Raw genomic sequence first — 18,933 nt, 5'->3', positions numbered from 1 at the left:
TTGTTTGCTACTGTCTATCTTCTTTGTCCTTGTGGCTTTATGCATTTTTCAATATAAATTAATAAACTACTTTTTAAAGCAGTTTTGGATTTAAAGAAAAATTGAGCAGAAAGTACAAAGAATTTCCATATACAGTCATGTACCACTTAACAACAGAGGATACATTATGAGAAATGTGTCATTAGGTGATTTTGTTGTTGTGCAAACATCATAGAATAAGCTTATATGAGCCTAGTATAGCCCACCACCTACTTAGGTTATATGGTATAGCCTATTGTTCCTAGGCTACAAGCCTGTGCAGCATGTCACTGTACAAAACAACATGAGATTAAATCAAGCACAAGAGAAAATGATGCAATCAAGAGATTTGACATGGCACACTGTTTACAGTAAACTTTTTTATAAATAGAAAGAATACATCCTAAAACAATGATAAAAAGTATAGTAAATACATAAACCAGTAACATAGTTGTTTATTATCATCAAGTATTATGTACTGTACATAAATGTATGTGCTATACTTTTATATGACTGGCAGCCCAGGGGGTTTGCTTATACCAGCATTGCCACAAGCATGTGATTAATGCATTGCACTATGACATTACAATGACTACAATGTCACTAGGTAATAGGAATTTTTAGCTCCATTATTACTTAATGGGACTACGATCATATATGCAGTCCATGGTTGACCAAAACATCACTATGTGGGGCATAACTATATATAGTATGAACATATGTGCCTAGAAACTAAAAATAAAAGTCCATGCATAATTTTCCAAAATAATTTTGTTCCTTGGTATGTTACATTTATTGCAACTGTTCTTAACATTTAAAAACTTCAGGTGTAAGAGGGATTCTCTGAAAATTCATTGTTTTCTTCCTTTCTAACAGGTTTGAGTTTTATCAGTGCTAGTTGTAATGCTTAAACATGTATAAATATTTATTAGACGAAGCTATAGCTAATCACACATATAGTGGCAATCAGTTTTGTATAGTGGTTTAACCTGTCTTAATCAGGACTGTATAGGTAGGGATGAACTTCAAACTATGAAAGTTGGAGGACATATATGTTGAGGAAAGTCAGCAGCATGGAGGGGTTGGTGGATTTCAGTAAACAAGCACACATTTCGGAATTTGAAATACATTCTCCAAGCTGTCACCATGGCTGTACTGTGTAGAGGATGTTTACTGCATGTTGGTTTTACAGCATTATATGCAGTGCTCTTTGGAGTTCTCTACAGCTATTCTGAAACATGTTTGAGTTTTGCACTCAAGAAGTAAATTACTTTGATCGCCCAGGTCAGTCAGTCATTTTTGAGCATTGATAGGAGATTCCTTTGAATCCATGCCTTCAGAGGCATAGGAGCCAGTCAGGACCCTGCTCCAGTGGAAAAAAAAAAAAAAAAAAAAAGATTCTTTTATTGAAACCCCAGCTTTCTTTAAAAGATGCCAAGGAGCACTGAATTACAGGACCGCCATAAAGCCTTTCCTCTATTCTTTTCACCACTCCAGGCCCCGGGAAAAAAGGAATGTCTTTGTTTTCAGGAGTTACCACATAGTTTGGAACCTTCAGGGCTATTTCTGAAACTTCATTGGGATGTGCCAAAAAATTCTCCTTAACACACACAGTTGAATGGAAAATAGTTTTGAGATATTTCCATTTTTTTTTGCATAAAAATATATTTAATGCATAAAAGAAAGTCTAGCTTAAAGAAATTCACAACTTTTGAGATACAGTAGGGAATCTGAGGTCCAAAGCTCTAAAACCAATTAGTTAATAAATGTTTACCGAACACTTATTTTGCACAAGTCTGTTAAGGAGGTTCAAAAGTCTGAGATAAAGTCCTGCCCTCACACTGCCTTCTTGGACAGAGAAACCCAAATTCCGGGAACAATGCAAGAGTTAACTAGTAAGCCTAGACAAATACACAGGCAATGAAACAAGGTTTGGGTTGGGCTTACAAAAGAGTGTTTCAGGCAATATATTCTATAGGTTTTGAATAGAGGCACCACAATGATCTGAAAAATCCTGGACAATCTTCACAAAGAAAGTACACATTAGGCTGGGGTTGAAACACAGATAAGAACCAGATAACCTGACTGGGCAGGGAAAAACAAATAGCAAATAGTCTTGGAGAGAGTGTGGTGGTTAAGAGCCAGGAGTGGGAGAGGTTAGAAGGGTGAGGGGAGCCAGATTGCTAAATGCCCTGATGGTAACGCCTGGCTGAGAGGCTGAAAATTATTTTTGGGATCCAAGGTCCACAGCAATGAAAAACCTGACACTCAATGCGGGGATCCCTTTTCCTTCTCTCCCTCCCCTTTTTCTCCTTTAAAAACGCAACCTTATTCGATATTCTCAGCCGCTGGGAAATAAGGCAGCAATTAAGGCACTCACAGGTGTTCCTGGCCCATAAGTTCTCTCTGAGGTGGAGCCCAGGGCAGTCGGAGGGAGTTGGCCAAGTAGGATTAGACGGGTCTGCAGGCTGATCCGGCTTCGGTGAATATGCTCACTGCCGGAATAGCCCTGGGGTTAAAGGAGGTTCCCCGCGAGTGACAGGTACTTTCACTATTCGAATGTCTGTGATCACACGCGGCGACTGCGGAGCGCCGGCTGAACACCGTCTCTTTTCAACATATGATTGGTGTTTGCAGGTTTCGTCTATCATGTTTCCCCGAAAATAAGACCGGTCTTATACGGTAGCTCCTGCTCGCTAGACATGGAAAACTCATAACACTGATGAAACGACAACATGTCACAGGGGGGGCTGAACAGGGAGAGCGAGTAAAAGAGTCCCAGAAAAACTCGTTTTCCGTGCAGACGGGTCTGCAGAATCTGCATTAATATGTAGCCTCCCATCCCCTGGCCCTATGCCCGTGGGCGGCCCCTGCACTCTGCTCGCCTCCCTTGCAGCCAGCAGAGGGCTCCCGGGCTCGCGCGCTCCGTCTCCAGACGCTTAGGTGCTGGGGGAGGTAGGCTCCGACGAGGGGCAGAGCGCACCGCCGCCACGGCCCCGGCACCGTCTCACCCGGGTGAATCCAGCGCGGGGAACGAGTGCCCGAGCGCCGAGGCCGCCAGGGACAGTACAGGGGCCGCTCTCGCGAGGTGGGGAGGAGACTCAGGAGGAGAGGGGAGGAGGAGGGGGAGGGGAAAGGGGAGGAGGAAGGAAAAGAGAGGAGAGGAGGAGGAGCTGCCCCGCCCAACGGAGCTGCGGGAGCGCCAGAAGCCCCAGCCCTAGCCGCACGGCTGCACGCTCTCCTCGCCGCTCCCACGCCTTCCGCGGGCGTCTAGGGCCGTAGGAGCTTGGCGGATCGTGAGGAGTCCCCGCGGCCCGAGCAGCCTCCGGAGCCGAAGCAGGGTCCTGCCAGCTGTCCGTCAGTCCGTCGGCCGCGGAAGCTGCTAGGAGGCGTCATGTAGCAGCAGCAGCAAGCCCACCGCGGATTTGCAACTATTTATTTATTTAGGTGGGGGAGAGGCGCGGCGAAACTGTCTCTCCGCTGGGCCTCCTCGCCTCCTCTCATTTGCGCGCTGCTTTTGCCTCTAAACACCGAGGGGTTCGAAGAGGGCGGGGCCGTGGATCAGAGTGGTACCTGCGGTCCTCTCACGGAGGAGCCATGGCCGAGGACAGCGCCGAGGTGCCCCGCGAGCTGACAGGTAAGAGCCGCGCGAGTGGGTTTTCCCCCGCGTCTGCGCCCATGGCCTCCTCCACGCTGCCCACCTGGGCCGGGGTCCCGCAGTCTGGCGCCCGGGGTCGGACTGCGGTTGGGCGGGTTCCGGGGGCGCCGGGAAGTTTGCTCCAGTCTGACTGCCTGGAAAGCCTAGTCGGGAGAGGCCGGGGGCGGGGGGGATGGGGAGGCGGGAATCAGGCGCCCGCCGCCTCCCGCGGTGACCAGGGCGTCAAGGTTGGCGGAAGGAGATGGCTGCCCGGGTCTCGGGAGTTCTGTAGGCGAGGAGAACCTTTACAGCGTCCGGTCCACTGCCCCCAACTCGGGGAAGTCGAGCACCGGACGCCTGCGAGCGCGCAGTAGGTCACCTCCACGTCCCCGCCCCCCAATCCTAGACAAGAGGTACCCCGCTGACATGCAGATTTGGGGAGGGGGAATGCTGGTGTAATAAGGACTGACCTTGGCAAGGCGTGGCTTCGCTTAGCGAGCTGGGAGCGAAAGGGTTACAGGACTGACGCAAAGTCGGGCCAGGAAATTGAGGGTTAATAATAAAAGCCTTATTTTAGTAATAATTATCCTACCTATTCTCCCCACCCCAGATCTCTTAGGGAACCAGTGTGGGGTACCCTATGCCAGGTGACCCATTGTTTGAGTCCCTTGACGTTACTTTTTTGGAAGAGAGTGGGGGCCTGGATTTTATGCCTTGGAGGTTTAACTTAATTTTTTGGAGGGTTAAGATGGCAGAGCTAAAATGAGGTAAGGGGACAGTGTTCTGAAAACGCAGCGTTTAAGCCTGTGTGTGTAGCGTGTTGTAACAAGGTATGCGGGTCTGTGTGCTCGTGTTTTGAGCCCCAGTGATGTATATTCCTTACTGTCCCTGCCTTGGCACACTACACGGCCTACAGCTAAGTAAGATGATGTTGAATGGTGCTGACAGCAAGAGGAAGTAGTTCTCACCGCCCTTTCATCGGCATCTCGGGAATTTGCCCCTTTCCTTCTTTTAGCCACAATACTTTGCAGAAGTTTGTACTATGTGCTCCTCCTTTAGTGATTCTTAACTCAGCAAGTGAATCTTGATGGAAAGAAGCTGTTGCTAGGTTTGTATAGAAGCTTCTGCTTTTGTTGAATTGAAAAGAAAGAACAACCAGTTATTTACCTGAATTAAGGGTATGAAGTAGCTCCCTCCGCTCCCCTCACACTTCCGGTCTCCTCCCTCCTCAACCCTGTGGAGTCAGCACCTCAGGTAAGTATCAGCTGCTTTTGCTGGATGGAGTGAGTGGTCCATCCGGTTCTGGGAGGCTAAGACCTTTCCAACACTCTGCCTGGAAGAGGAAACAGACCCAGAGCTCTGAGCTGCCTCTAGAGGTTCTGAGAAAGAGTTTAGGGGAGGGCTTGCTTAGCTGGCTAGGGGATAAGGATAACTAAAGAGGGTAGCAGATTTTTCAATTAGTTGTCCTGACCCTGGTAGTGAAAAGTATAGGTAATTAAGACTCAAGAGAAAGGGTGGTGAAGGATGGAGTGGAAATGAGACAACTGGTTTATTGATGTTTTTTTTAAAATAAGTACTTTGGTATATTTTAAAGTTGAATTTAACCCTTATCTAGAAATGGGATTTTTATGTTTATCGAGTCTTGTCCATTTCACATGTCTTTCAACTAAGTGACACATGCTTTTGGGATATGCCCAATCTGATTTTTCTGGGCCTTTAAATGGTCTAATTCAGGTGGGATAGGGGAAATTCGTGCACCTGCTTTTCTCTCTAATTTCAAGTGCTCACAAGAGTTCCGTTCTGATCAATCCAAAATGGCAAACATGTGAAAACCTCAGTATATTCTCTTAAGGTAATCTCCCAAGGCATTTGAAAACGTACTGTATATCTTTCTGATTATGAAAGTAATACAGGCTGTTAAAAATTTTTAATTGCAGAGAAGAATGAGAAGAACATGTCACCCATATTACCACTCCAAGATAGTTACTTTTAACCTTTTGGTATATAACTTTCCAGTTTCTTTCCATGTGTATATGTTCTCAAGACTATTTCAGATGTAGCCAGGAGGAGAATAGGGAAAGGACATCCCAGGAAAGAATAATATTTGCAAAATCCTGGGGCTGTAGAAGGTGGAGATGACAGGGATGATTGTGTCTTTAGGTGTGTGCTGAGAAGTTAAGTTGAAAAAATGCGGAAGACCTTGAATGACATGTTACAAGATTTGGGTTTATCCCCAAATAACTGCTACTCATAGACCAAGAGTGACATGGTCAGTCAGACCTGTGGTTTTGGAAGGGTCACTTTTGGTTATGGAGGGAACAGGGGCTGATACTAGGTTGAAGGTCCTGGACTTTGTCTTGGTGAGAGATTCCGGGGGCGAGAGAGTTCTGTCTTGGTGAGAGATTCTGAGGCCCTGAATGTAGGGTCAAGCCCAGGGATCAGGAGCTGTTTAGGAGGGAGTTCTAGGAGGGAATTCTCAATAGGTGACTGGCTATCTGAGAGAAAGAAGTTGAAGATAGTGGTGAGAGGAGGAGGAGGAAGATGATGAGTTTGGTTTGGGACCTGTCTAGTTTGGGGTCCTCACGGGATTCCCAGGAACACCTTCCTGCCACCATCCAAAAGTTCAGGTCTTCCTATGTCTCTCAATCCTCTTGTTCCATTGTCTTTGACCTCTCTTTGGGGTGTTGTATTGTGATGAATTTGGAAGAACAGATGGCCAGGAGCACCTTGCCCTGATTACATTGTTCAGTCCAGTTCCGGGTCTTTGCTCTATATCCCAACCTTCATGTCAAGGCACTCATAGAGAATGATAATGTTTATATGGCACTGAGGGCCTGAGGTAACCATCCAAATGAGTTTGTGAATTCCTGTTGTGCTTATGGTCTGCATGCAATGTAGTGCTCCATGACACTGCCTGACAGTCCCCCTGTTTTCTTTTCTTGTGTGTGCATCCTGTTTACCCAGCAAGATTATGTCATGCCTTATATGGACTGGTATTATGTCATAGGCTTTTATATTTGAGCACACAGTACAAGGCACAAAGTAGGTGTTCATTAAATACTTGGTGAATGGTAACTATCAGTCTTGTTAAAACAAGCAAATAATAAAAAAAGGACAAACAACAATAAACACAACCAAAAATACTCCTTTAAATGTTCTTTCCACCCCAATGCTTTTTTTCTTCTTAATAAAAGATTATAATGAAACTATACCCTTCTTGCAGAAAACATAAAGGATGTTATTGGCAGAAAGATAAAAATTACAGTGAAGAAGAAAGTAAAGTTGGAAGTTAAGGGAGACAAAGTTGAGAACAAGGTGCTGGTAAGTATTATAATTTTTTAAGAAAATGGTTAGAAATGAAAATGTTTTTCCCTTCCATTATTTTGATTGCTTAATTTTCATACAGCACTAGTTCTGTTTTATATTTTGCTCAACAGTTCTGATGATCATTTTGTCCTAGATTAATTAGAGTATTTATTCATTGACAGTTAAAAGTAGAATAATTTAAATTTTAGAAATTGAAGTTTTTACGTTTATATTTCTTAAAGTTGTAATAGTTGCCCAAGTTTAGGTCCTCTCCTAGAGCTTGTTTTCATATTAATCAAAGTTTGATGTTTAATTGACCTTATTTATTATCTTTGTTGTGGCTGATTTGTGATCTTATTTGTAAGGATTTAGGGAGGAATATAGAAAAATTCATCTCATGTCAGTTTAATTATTTGATTAATTTTTCTCAAATGTTATGTCCGAGTCCATCTTGTGGGTAATGAGCTGAGAATGTGAAGAAAACATTTGTCCTTTAACATTGTTTTTTTTTGGTGTTTCAGAGGGAAATGCCTGCTAGAGGCAGCATCTGCGGGTGCTAAGATTGGACCTGGGGTTCCATCCAGTTTGTGAGAGGAGTTGCTGCAGGGGCTGAAGGATTGAACCTTGCTGGGTACAGAATTTTAGGCAGTTGTCCATGACTGAGTTGTACTTTCAGAGAGGTGAAAAGCTTTTTGTGGTATTTTAGTGGTTTCTTGGTTGAGATTGTGACAAACCTAAATTTAAGCTTTGATGAATTCGTCTTGTTTTTATTTTTGTTGGAGAGAATACTCTGTTTATCTTCTTATCATTGGGAATTTTTAAACATAGGTAATAGTAGAGACTAGTATACTGAACCTTTTTATCTAGCTTCAACAACAATTCGGTGTTTCACCAATACTATTTTATCTATTTCTCCACAGGTTTGTTTTTATTTTTTTTTCCTGGAGTATTTTAAAACAAATCTCAAGTATATGTCATTGAAAGAGGATGTTTTTAATGTGTTTCTTCAGTTGAAGTTGGTACAGAATTTGAAGTATCTTTCTGATAACATATGTCTTGAAAATCTTTAAAAATATCTGCCTGCCTTCCCCAGTAGATGTAAGGATTATGCTGGTGATAGATGACTTCTGTTTTTCTGTGCTCTGTGTGTACAAGTCAGGATGGCAGAGAAATTGAAATGGGAAAGCTTGAGTGACTTTTGGGCTGCAACAAAATGTGTTCATATAGACTACACAATTAAGGTCATCCATAGTAGAAATGAGTGGTGCCATCATTCTGTTTTGTTTGCTTTAACAAAGAGTAAGTTTCCTTAAAGTACGTTTTACTTAGTGTTGTTCAATTATAGGATTCTGGTATTTTTTGGAGGTGGTCATGTAGAAGATGCAATCTTGTTTCTGTCATTTGTTCTTTTACATGAAATATTCACAAGGTGGACCCATTTTTATACAACTTAAATGCCAAGTACTGTTTGCCACAATAGCCTAACCCAGTACATGATATTATTTTGTATGGATGCTGTTCATCACACTAAAAATAAACTCATGTCATGAGTAAAATTTGCAAAGTTAAATTTCAAAGACAAATTTTAATGTCCAATATAATGAAATTAGGTTAGCACCATTTAAAAATAGTTATGATTAGTACTTAATGTCAAGAATTTTTTCTTTTTTTTCTGGTTCATCTTAGCATTCGTTGGAGTCGATTAAGGTTGTACCCAGATTATAAGTGTATTTGAATTTAAGCAATTATCTCCCCAAATCTGGAATCTGAGCAGTTTCTAGCAGCTTAGTGTAAACTTGTTTCGACTTTTCTTTACTTGCATGGGCAGGAATTATTAATAGAAATATTCAGGGTCTGACAAGCTTCAAGTTTCAGCAAGATGGTCTATGAATTAACCTTCTTTAAGTAGTTGATTTTGGAGTTTCTGAATTTTGAGAAATTCAATTACTTAAAACATTGGAGGATCTCTGTATAATTTGCATTTCTGACTTTCTTTTGGCTGTCAGTCCACTAAGTACCATATTTCCCCCAAAATAAGACTGGTTTATATTAATTTTTCTCCAAAAGATGCATTAGGGCTTATTTTCAGGGATGTCTTATTTTTTCATGTACAACAATCTATACTTATTCATGTACAACAATCTACATTTATTCATGTACAACAATCTACATTTATTCAAATACAGCCATGTCATCTTCTTCTGGAACATCATCATAACTCTCCAAACCCTGAATTCCAGCTTGAATTTCTTGCGACTCCATTTCCTGTAGAACCATTGGCCCCAATCTCTCATGTCCAGCAACAGAGCTCACCTTAAATGAGCACTTCTTGTCCATGTAGCCTGCTCGTAGTGCACTGGCAACACAGCTGTCAGTGATTTTATGCCATGAATTCTTCACCTAAATCACGACCTCTTGCAGGCCAGGCTTCACCAAGTTTCCACACTGATTTCTCTCAATTCTATTTTCAATGTAGTCATTGATTTCCACGTGCAGATGATCCTTGAATGGCTTGTTTATTGCAATATCAAGAGTCTGGAGAGAGGCAGTCATTCCTGTGGGAATCATTATTTGATCTATTCTTCTCTCTGCAAGGAAGTTCTTCATGTCTTTAGCGCGGTGAGTGCTGACTGAATCCCAGACTAGCAGACCTCTTTGGCCACCTCACAAAACAAGTGGCAGCACTAAATTGACCCACTTCCTTATAACTGCTTGTGTGCACCAGGCTTTTTTGGTTTCAAGAACGTAAATGCCTGAAACACGTTCAACCTTATCTTTCTTGCCCTTAGTGATGATTAGAGGTGGGGCTTTCTTTCCATCCAGACGAATTGCTAAAATACAGTAACACGTGCATTTTCGTAACCAGTGGAGGGAATGTAGATTGACGAGGCACCCCTCTGATCAATTGTCATTTGAGATCCTTGGCTCATAAACACTGCAGTTTCATCCATAGCAATCATGTTGGAGAGCTGGTATTTAGAAAAATCGATGCCATCAACAAAGGACTTGAATGCAAGTGCACGTTTAATAACTTCAGTATCTTCCAGCTTGAACAGTTCATATCGCTGAAGGAAGCCATCCAGCCAGTGTTGTGCTGCTTTGAATTCTTCTGGGGATATTTCTAACTGTGGTGCCATTGCAAGGGAAAATGCTTGAATATCAGCCCTGCGCACAACCAAAGCCTTTGCTCTCCTGTCAGCAATCCATTCACAGGTGATGTCTTCCAGCTCAGGAAATAATGGTTGCCGACCTGATCCACACTTGCGCTTCTTAGCATTTCCCTCGTCCACCTGTTGACTGAGGTTATCATATTCTGCTCGCCATTTTTGGACCATTTGGAGATCCAGCTTCTCTTTGCAGAAAGCCATAAGATTCTTGCCCCGGGAGTCCTCCACGATTCCTTTCTTGTACTCAAGGGAATAGCTCTTTCTTTTTGCACTCATTTTGTCTGGGGGTCAAAATATTATTCCCTTTAAATCTACCATTAAATCAAGTGTTAATTGAAGACTTACGAGACGGGAGTGGCAACAAAAATGATGACAGTTAAGAATGATGGTTCACACAAAAGCGATGAAAAATTGTAGGCACCAAAATTCAGAAAATGTTTCTTTATTTCACACGAATGCATTAAGTACATCCGTTACAACACACGACGTATTGAATTATGAAGATTTATATTAGACACAATCACGTCCGTTCGTTATCAAGTGTGCACATTAATCGTGCATTGTGTCTGTACTCTGATTGGTCATTCGGCAATAAGTCTCTAGTTCATCTGTTTACATAGGCATTTACCTCTCATCCAAAGGCTCCTGCTTGGGTATTTACAAATACTCAATTATAATTTATATTATCATTTATTTTAAGTATTAATGTCAATAATATTATTTAATTATATATTAATATTATTATTTTATAATTCAATACGTCCATCGTGTGTTGCAACGGACGTACTAAATGCATCCGTCTGGCTGATGATCTTAACTGGGGCTTATTTTTGGGATAGGGCTTATATTATGAGCATCCTGAAAAAACATGCTAGGGCTTATTAAATCAGGAATGTGTTAAATGTTATTTGGTTCTCTCTTTTTATACTTTGAGATTTTATATGATTTCTAGCTTATCTTTTGTAGAAGGTTTATCTTCACCTTACTTCTTCTCATGGCCATAATAGCTAGTATTAATTGAGTATTGACCAAGTGCTAGGCTTTGAATACTTAATTATGCATTTCCTTATTTGATCCCACAGGAATCCTGTGAGGTAGGCATGATTGATATCTCCATTTGAGGAAATTGAAATTCAGAGAGGTTAAAGGAACTCATTTCAGATTATCCAATTAATGGTAGAGCCGTTTGAACCCAGGTTTGCCTCACTCAGTGCTTATCTGCTTCACCATTATGCTCCAAATAAAAAGAAAGCATCCTTTGGTGGACTGTTCAGTGGTTGCAAACTTTCAAGCAATGATTGGGGAGATGTGGATCTTAGAAGGATCAGTACTCCGTGTGTTTATTTGATTTGGTTTGATTGATTTATGTATTAACTTGGTCCATACTTATTGAATGCCTACTGTGTGCCAGACAAATGGTACGTACGAGATGCACATAGATTCTACCTTCATGGGACTCAGAGCTCACAGTCTACTGGGAGGTAAACATGTCAGCAGGCAGTGCTTTGAGGTGTGCTCTGAGCAGGGTGATTGGGGTTGTGACAGCACAAAGGGGCCCTAACTCAGGCCTGAGAGTCAGGGAAGACTTCCAGAAGAAAGGAGATAAGAAGCTGATACTCGATGGATGAGTCAGAGTTAGCCAAGGGATAGAGACACGTTCTGGACAAACAGAACAGAATATGCCTGGAAGCCAGAGGGAGCTTAGCATGTTAGGGAAACATACCATTACGGCTGGAGCAAGGTGTGCGCAGTGGAGAACGCCAGGCATAGAGCTGATTCCTTCCCTTGCAGTTGCCATATCAGATGAAAGTTGGGACTGGTTAGACAGGTTTGTCTCTTCCCACCTGTTTTTAATAGCATTCACATGAACTGTATCCTCTCTTCTCTAAGGAGGCAGTAGAGGTCAGTGGTTAAGAACTTGGACTTTGGTGCCACACCTGGTTCACACTGTGGCCCAGCCACTTTATGGCAATGTTAAGCCTTAATTCCTTTTGCTAATGAAACAGACGTTTTAACAGTGTCTATTTGTAAGTGGTTGCTTTTAAGATTAACTGGGATATATTTACATGCAGCTTAGCACAGTGCCTAGCACGTGATAAACACCCAACAGATAAAGCGAAGGGGACCGAGGGGCCCTGTGTTGTTTTTTCAGTGGCATGGAAAATGCCCAATCCTTTTGATGCGTAGGTATCCACTGCCTTCATTGAGAGTTTGAGCTCGGTTCACCATGAGGCCAAGAAGGTTTATTAGTAGTTTGTGGCACCTATTTAGCAGGATGGGGTGCACCTGACTAGATCTAGAATCCCTAAGGTATGTTACGGTCAAATGAAATCAGAAATGCTTGGGGTCTCGGAGGAAGAGTGTTCTAGGGTCAAATAAGTTTGTTAGCCAGGGTGTTAAAGATAAACCGGCTTCTTTCTACATGGCTTTTCAGAGCCTTTAATACACCTGTATGCATTGTACATTTCTAAGAATGAGGTAAAGGGTGCTGTCTTTCCCAAACTTGTATGTCCAGAGACCCTAATGACCATAGGTTGGGAAATTGGGTTGGAACAGGCCCAGGCTGGTATCTCTTGGGTCAGTTTCAAGGGAAGCTGGACCAGGCTGGAACAGGCAACCCGTCATTAGGAGTGCTCTCCTAGGAATGGACCTTTAGCTCTGTAGTTTTTATCTAAGTGGTGGGCAGCATTGGAGGCCACACACTGGCCACATGTCATCTGTTGCTGTCATACCTTTCTCTAGTGTCTTTAGGGGATGTCATTAGGAAGTGCTTCTGTGCTTCCTAGACTCTTATTCCATTCTCCCATTTGCTAATTGAATCTTCACTCAATTTTTGCAGTACCTGGCACTTTTAAAAATGTATTTTAATTTATGTATTCTTTTTAAATTAAACTTTTCATTTTTAGATAATTGTAGATGTATGGGCATAATTTGTAAGAAATACTACAGAAATATCCTTTTACCCTTTATCCTGTTTCCCCTATCTTCCAAAATTATTGTTCAGTGTCGCAGCCAGAATGCTGAGACTGATCCTGTTTGCATCACCACGGGGGTCCCTCATATTGCCTTTCACAGCCACATGCACCTGGCACTTCTCTCACCCCTGGTAGCTACTAGTCTGTTCTCCATTTCTATAATTTTGTTTCTTCAAGAATATGATATTAGCGTAATCACACAATGTATGCCACATTCCACGTATGGATGTGCCACAGTCTGTGTTCCCACTCACCCATGGTAGACCTGCAGTCTGTTTCCACTTTTAGGCTATTGGGAATAAAACGGATATAAGCGTTTGGTTACAGACTTTTGTGTGAACGTAAGTCTTCTTGTCTCCTTGATCAACGCCACAGAGTGCCATTGTAGGTTTTCATTGGGATTGCTTGTTTAGTTTCCTAAGAAGCTGTCAACTATTTTCCAGAATGGCCGTACACTGTGTAGTCCTGCCAGCAATGTATGAGGGATCCAGTCTGTCCAAATCCTTGGCAACATTTGGTATTGCTTGGACTTTCTGTAAGGACTAATGGTTGAAAGAAGAACATTGTTAGGAGGAAGCGAGATCCCTGCTGACCTCCCACCATGCTTGTGCCATTGCTTGTCGGGGCAGGAATATGACCTCCTCTCTCCCAGGATGGTGGCTCTGGAGTAGGTGGAAGGTCTGTTCCAGGCCTCAGCTTTGTTTATTCTGTTTTATTTTGGAATTTGGGTTATGTCATCTGCCAACCCTGTGTTCTTCCAGACCCCTCATAAAATGGGCCAGAAGCAGGACCTCCTTTCTTGTTAGACTGAGCAGGTAGGGGAAAAGGCACACAAATTTAACTGTTTCAGTTTGTTTACCTGGCTCTGGCTCTGGGCATATATTTCCAGGAGGCAGTTCTGGCCAACTTGAACTTGTTACCTGAGCTGCATTTTTCGTTTGTTTTCTTTTGAAAAGTTAACCTTTTTTTTGGAAAAGTTAATCTCTTTAACGTATTTTCTTTTGTCTGACTATTTATCACTTTTAAGCATCTTAATTATGCTTGATTGGAATAACTAAACTTTGAAAATGTTGAAAAATAAAAGAATTTTTTTTTTTGGTAACATATCCTTAAAATATTTTGGTGGCAGTGCTGTCTTTTGTTAACTCAAAATATAAACTCTACTACTACCTGTTTGTTTAAAAAAATACACAACAAAGGGACTTTGACCTAAGTTTTGTAAGCATTTGACACACTTAATCATGGCTTACTTTAAATCTCAGATATTCTCTGATATGGAAAGCATTGTTCTTTTATACCAGGCCATGTTCATTTCACATGACCAGTCTGTTTAATCTTTTCATAATTCCCCAATCTCTGCTAACTAAATTGACTCAGCAGCACAGCCTGTGGTGTTACTTTCTCAGACAAATATCCACTCTGGAATCTGTTTTGTAGCTACTTTTTGGTGATATCAGCTTGACCAATGGTTTTCATACACATTTTTTTGTTTTTAAACTGATAGTACTCTTTTAAAACATAATTTTCCATGGAACTCATAAAGTGGTGATATTTTAAGAGTATGTTTTGCAAGCTTATAGTTAAAGCCCAAAGGGTATAAACCCGAGCAGTGATTTCAGTGAAGCTGTTCTGATGAACATGAATTAGAAACAGAAGGGAGATTGGATGTTGTTTTGGCTGCACAGGATAGAGCCACTACCCACTCACCAGTTAAGCGATACAAATATCACTGTTTTAAAAACAGGTTTGCAATCTAAGGATGCTTTCTATGTGGAGGTGGCTGTAGAAACTTTATTCTGAGTTCTGTACAAAAGTGGGTTATTATGACAACACAGCTCCCCTAATTGTTGATCTCCATTATGTTAAATTTGCTGTTAACAGATCAAATCATATGTTCGTGTTTTATTCCAGTAGTTAAAATTGATGTAAGAATGAAATTTATGTCAGATGTCTGTAGATTGCTGTGGCTTCTGAGTAACACTGTTGGAAAATCATTGTTCTGTCCTCTGGACTTCCTTCCTTCTGTGAGAGGTCTTGTACCAGTTGTGGGGTAATTTGAACAGTTCTCTTTGTGGTACTACTAGGAGTCTCAGCTTTTAAGGATCACTTACAATTCAGTGCATAGGTAATTTTCAAAGCACCTGGGTGAAGTTACACGACTTAGAAAATTGAGCTTAGAAAATAGCAACAACTCTGAAACAATCTTGCAGGAGTGGGTATCAGAGAGCACCCGCTGTTGCCAAGGGTCCTGGCAGAAGTTCTGGGAAATTCAAAATAAATTCATATTTGAGTGCTTCAGAATTTACCCCAACTCAAAACCTGGAGTCAGCTCCCGCTGATGTTGGGTAGGGGTTGGAGGCAGTCTCTGGCTCTGGGCACATATTTCCAGGAGGCAGTTCTGGCCAACTTGAACTTGTTACCTGAGCTGCATTTACATTCTACTCTCTCTTTAACTGCCCCAGTTTTTTCTGTAGTTAAGATAGGAGGGTCAAATGACCTTGGGCAAGAAGCTGTTGAACATATACCAGCCCTGGTGTAACTTTTCATTGTTCTTGAAAAGATACTGTTTTCCAGCCTCTGGGATTTAGCCGCTCTGGGGAGGAGGGGAGGACAGGGAGTATTGTGAAAGGGGCATTGAGGACCTCGAGGAGCCAAGGTATCTAACCACAATATGGAATGAACAGGGAGGACTCTTTTTTTTTGTAGTTATAAAACAGTTACAGAGAAAAGGTTACTGTAGCACCTTTATGTTTCATTTCATTGGAAACACTCTTAATAGTTATTGTTAAAGTAGATTGACAAATGCAAAATTAAGGAGAGAAGATTTTTTTCTCTCCTAATCTTCCTCCCCTTTATAAAATGCTTGTTTTTTAATAGAATACAACAATTTGGAGATCATATATATATATATATATATATGGCATATTGTTGTCTAAATCTCTGTTATGTTTCTCTCTTTCTCTCTCTCTCTCTCTCCCCCCCTCCCCCCCCTCCCATTTACCCCAAAATCTGAGAAAAGGGTAAAGTAAAGGAGGGAAAGGAATGATGCTTGGGGTTGAGGTGTGTGTGTCTTAATAAAACACTTTCACCCACTGTGTCCTTTTACTCATCTTTGTCTTTGGGAAGAGAGTTTTTCTTTACTTTTTTTTAATTTGGGGAAGGGGAACAGAACTTTATTGGGGAACAGTGTGTACTTCCAGGACTTTTTCCAAGTCAAGTTGTTGTTCTTTCAATCTTAGTTGTGGAGGGTGCAGCTCAGCTCCAGGTCCAGTTGCCGTTGTTAGTTGCAGGGGTGCAGACCACCATCCCTTGCGGGAGTTGAACCGGCAACCTTGTGGTTGAGAGCCTGCGCTCCAAACAACTGAGCCATCTGGCGCTGGCTCATGTGGGAATCGAACCGGCAGCCTTCGGCGTTAGGAGCATGGAGCTCCAACCGCCTTAGCCACTGGGCCGGCCCAAGAGAGTTTTTCTTTTTGAAAACATCGTCTCTTGACCTTTGGCCCACATGTGTGTTGGTCTCTCTAGATGTGGGTAGGTGCACAGCAGGTCCTCTTAGAGGTTGAAACAGGGATGTACAAATAACCTAAACTGTACTTAGAGTATTTCCAGCCTGTGACAAAGGTTAGAGATGAATGTGTTTAGCCCCTGCTAGGGAGACATCTGTGTATTTCTGCTGTTTCCTAGGCTCAGGGGTCTCAGAACATTGATGGACATTGACTAGGATTGGTAGGCATGTCCTCCAGATGGGACCTGGTTTGGACAAACTGACTTAAGCTGAGTCTGGGGAAATTGTGCAGATCTTGCCCTTCTTGCTTGTTGCCCAGAGAATTTGGCCTGGGACTTTTGGTGGCCATCTAACCATGCATTCTAGCCCATGGGAAGTTTCTTCTATAACATCCCTGGTAGCTGTGTATCCACTTTTTGCTTCACTATTTTCATGGTGGGAAAAGCAAAAGTCTCAGAAAGCCCTTTCTTAGTTTGGGCTGGAATTGGCTTCTCAGTAACTTTTTTGCATTCATTCCAGTGTGGCGTTTACTGAAGATCACAGAAGAGTTTTGCTCCCTCCTCCCCATGAGTGCGATTCAAGTATTTGAAGCTAGTTTACATGATCATTTAGTTCTCAGGACAATTATGCTCACTTCCTGCTCTCTTTGGACACTGCGTCCAGACTTTTCACCTTGGTTTGGAGTCATCCTACTTTGTCATTTAGCCTTTAAAACTGTAAGTGTTTTGTGATCACAGATGTTTGGCAAACCCTGTTAAACTGAATTAAGCAGACTTTCTCAGAGTATTTAATGGGCTCCTTTGGGTATTGCCTCTTGAAGGGGGGATGTGGTGTGTGGTATCACAGAATCTTTCCTCCAGACTGTGTAGAAAACCAATTGAACAGGTGAAGAGTGCTATGTTGCCTGAGCATTGGAAAAGCTTGCTCTTTCTTTTTCTTTCTCCCTTCCTTCCTTCCTTCCTTCCTTCCTTCCTTCCTTCCTTCCTTCCTTCCTTCCTTTCTTTCTTTCTTCTTTCATATGGAATACTTCATGAATTTTTGTGCCATCGTTGTGCAGAGGCCATGCTAGTCTTTTCTGTATCTTTCCATTTTTAGTATATGTGCTGTTGAAGAAAGCACTTGAAAGTTTTCTTCTTGTTTGTTTTTTTAAAATTTGAAAGTATCTATGCTATTTGCATTATTAAAAAATTATAAAATGTAAGAAAGCAAAATGTAGTCCTATTAATTCAGATGTATTTGGAAAAAATATGTTTTCCATATTTTTCTATGCTAACATACATAAAATATATGATATATTTTAAAATGGAATCATAAATAGTATTTTGTATTCTACTTTTAAAATTTAATTTTTGAGGTCAAAGACTTCTGTTGTGATAATATATATAGCTATGTTTTGAATTTCTGCGTGGTACTCCATTAATCCATTATAGATTATGTATCATAATTTATCTGACACTTACCGTGATATATTCAGGTTGCTTCCAATATTTTGCCTTATAAATGTGCACATCCTCATATTTATTTCTCTTGGATAAATTCCTGGAAGTGGAATTGTTGCCTGACAGGGTTTCTAAAGGATGCATTTCTCACCTGATTGTTGTTCAGGAAGTCTCAATAGAGAATAATTCCCCTACCTCATCAATTTTATTGTCTTCTTAAAAAAACCTACTTAGCAGAATGGCTTGTTCTCTTTGTTAAAGTCCTTGCATTTCTTAGGCCAGTTCTCCTTGGACCCTGTCTCCCTAGGCAAACTTTTTTCTTGCAACTTAGGGCCCTTCACAGGTCTTCCTGTGTGGATGTACCGTCTTCTACAGACTGTTTGCATGCATGGAAAGGTCCTGTGACTCTTGTGTTTACTGGTGACTACAAGTGGAATTCCAGAGTTACTGCTCTTTATTGCCTTCTGACTGGCTCCTGCTGCTGGATCAGCCATAGCCTTTTCCTTCGCTGGACCCTCGCTACATGATTTTGGTCTTTGATCTTTGCTTTTATCGTAGGACTTGATAACCTTGGGTCCTTGAATGCACTGATGAATGGTTGCTGAGCAGATTTGCAAATGATAAGGCACATGACACTTTCATTAGGCAAACTTTCATTATTAGCTTACGGGTTAAGAAGACCCCTAAGCTAATAAGCATGTGCAGCTAGTTCTGTGTCTTAGAAGATATTTTAGTATCAAAGGAAAGGAGACGTTACTTTTCTTCCAAGACTGTTCTGAAAGCAGCTTACTTCACCTATGTAGCTGCCACGAAATCTTTTCAGTTGCATGGTCCTTCCCCCCTCCGCTGTAGTGGCTCCTTCTTTCTGTTCCCACTTCACTTCCCC

General features: G+C 41.8%; 1 protein-coding gene and 1 non-coding gene across 16 annotated transcripts in view; one reads left to right on the top strand and one right to left on the bottom strand.

Annotated features, from left to right (window-relative positions):
• The first annotated feature begins 2,908 nt into the window (after positions 1 to 2,908).
• The window catches only part of CARMIL1 (capping protein regulator and myosin 1 linker 1), a 352,154-nt gene continuing 336,129 nt past the window's right edge, over positions 2,909 to 18,933 (top strand). For 10 of the 15 annotated variants that reach the window (XR_016021728.1, XM_074319291.2, XM_074319290.2 and 7 more), the window contains exons 1-2: positions 3,176 to 3,655; positions 6,879 to 6,976. Coding sequence is in view for 14 of the 15 variants with exons in the window: in XM_074319291.2 (XP_074175392.1) it covers positions 3,616 to 3,655; positions 6,879 to 6,976 (138 nt within the window). In the remaining variant the exon portion in view is untranslated. Of the gene's footprint in view, positions 3,034 to 3,175; positions 3,656 to 6,878; positions 6,977 to 18,933 lie in introns of those variants that run through there. The other 5 variants (XM_074319294.2, XM_074319293.2, XM_074319288.2 and 2 more) reach the window with 2 other exon arrangements.
• Positions 17,621 to 17,727, bottom strand: LOC141568710 (U6 spliceosomal RNA). The gene has a single exon (XR_012491934.1). It is a non-coding gene; the product is annotated as a U6 spliceosomal RNA (small nuclear RNA).

This window comes from Rhinolophus sinicus, chromosome 7, assembly GCF_057876585.1.
Source record: "Rhinolophus sinicus isolate RSI-liver-muscle chromosome 7, RSI-T2T, whole genome shotgun sequence".
Lineage (NCBI taxonomy): Eukaryota > Metazoa > Chordata > Mammalia > Chiroptera > Rhinolophidae > Rhinolophus > Rhinolophus sinicus.
The sequence above is the reverse complement of the archived record's forward strand: the minus strand, read 5'-3'. Positions and strand labels throughout refer to the sequence as shown.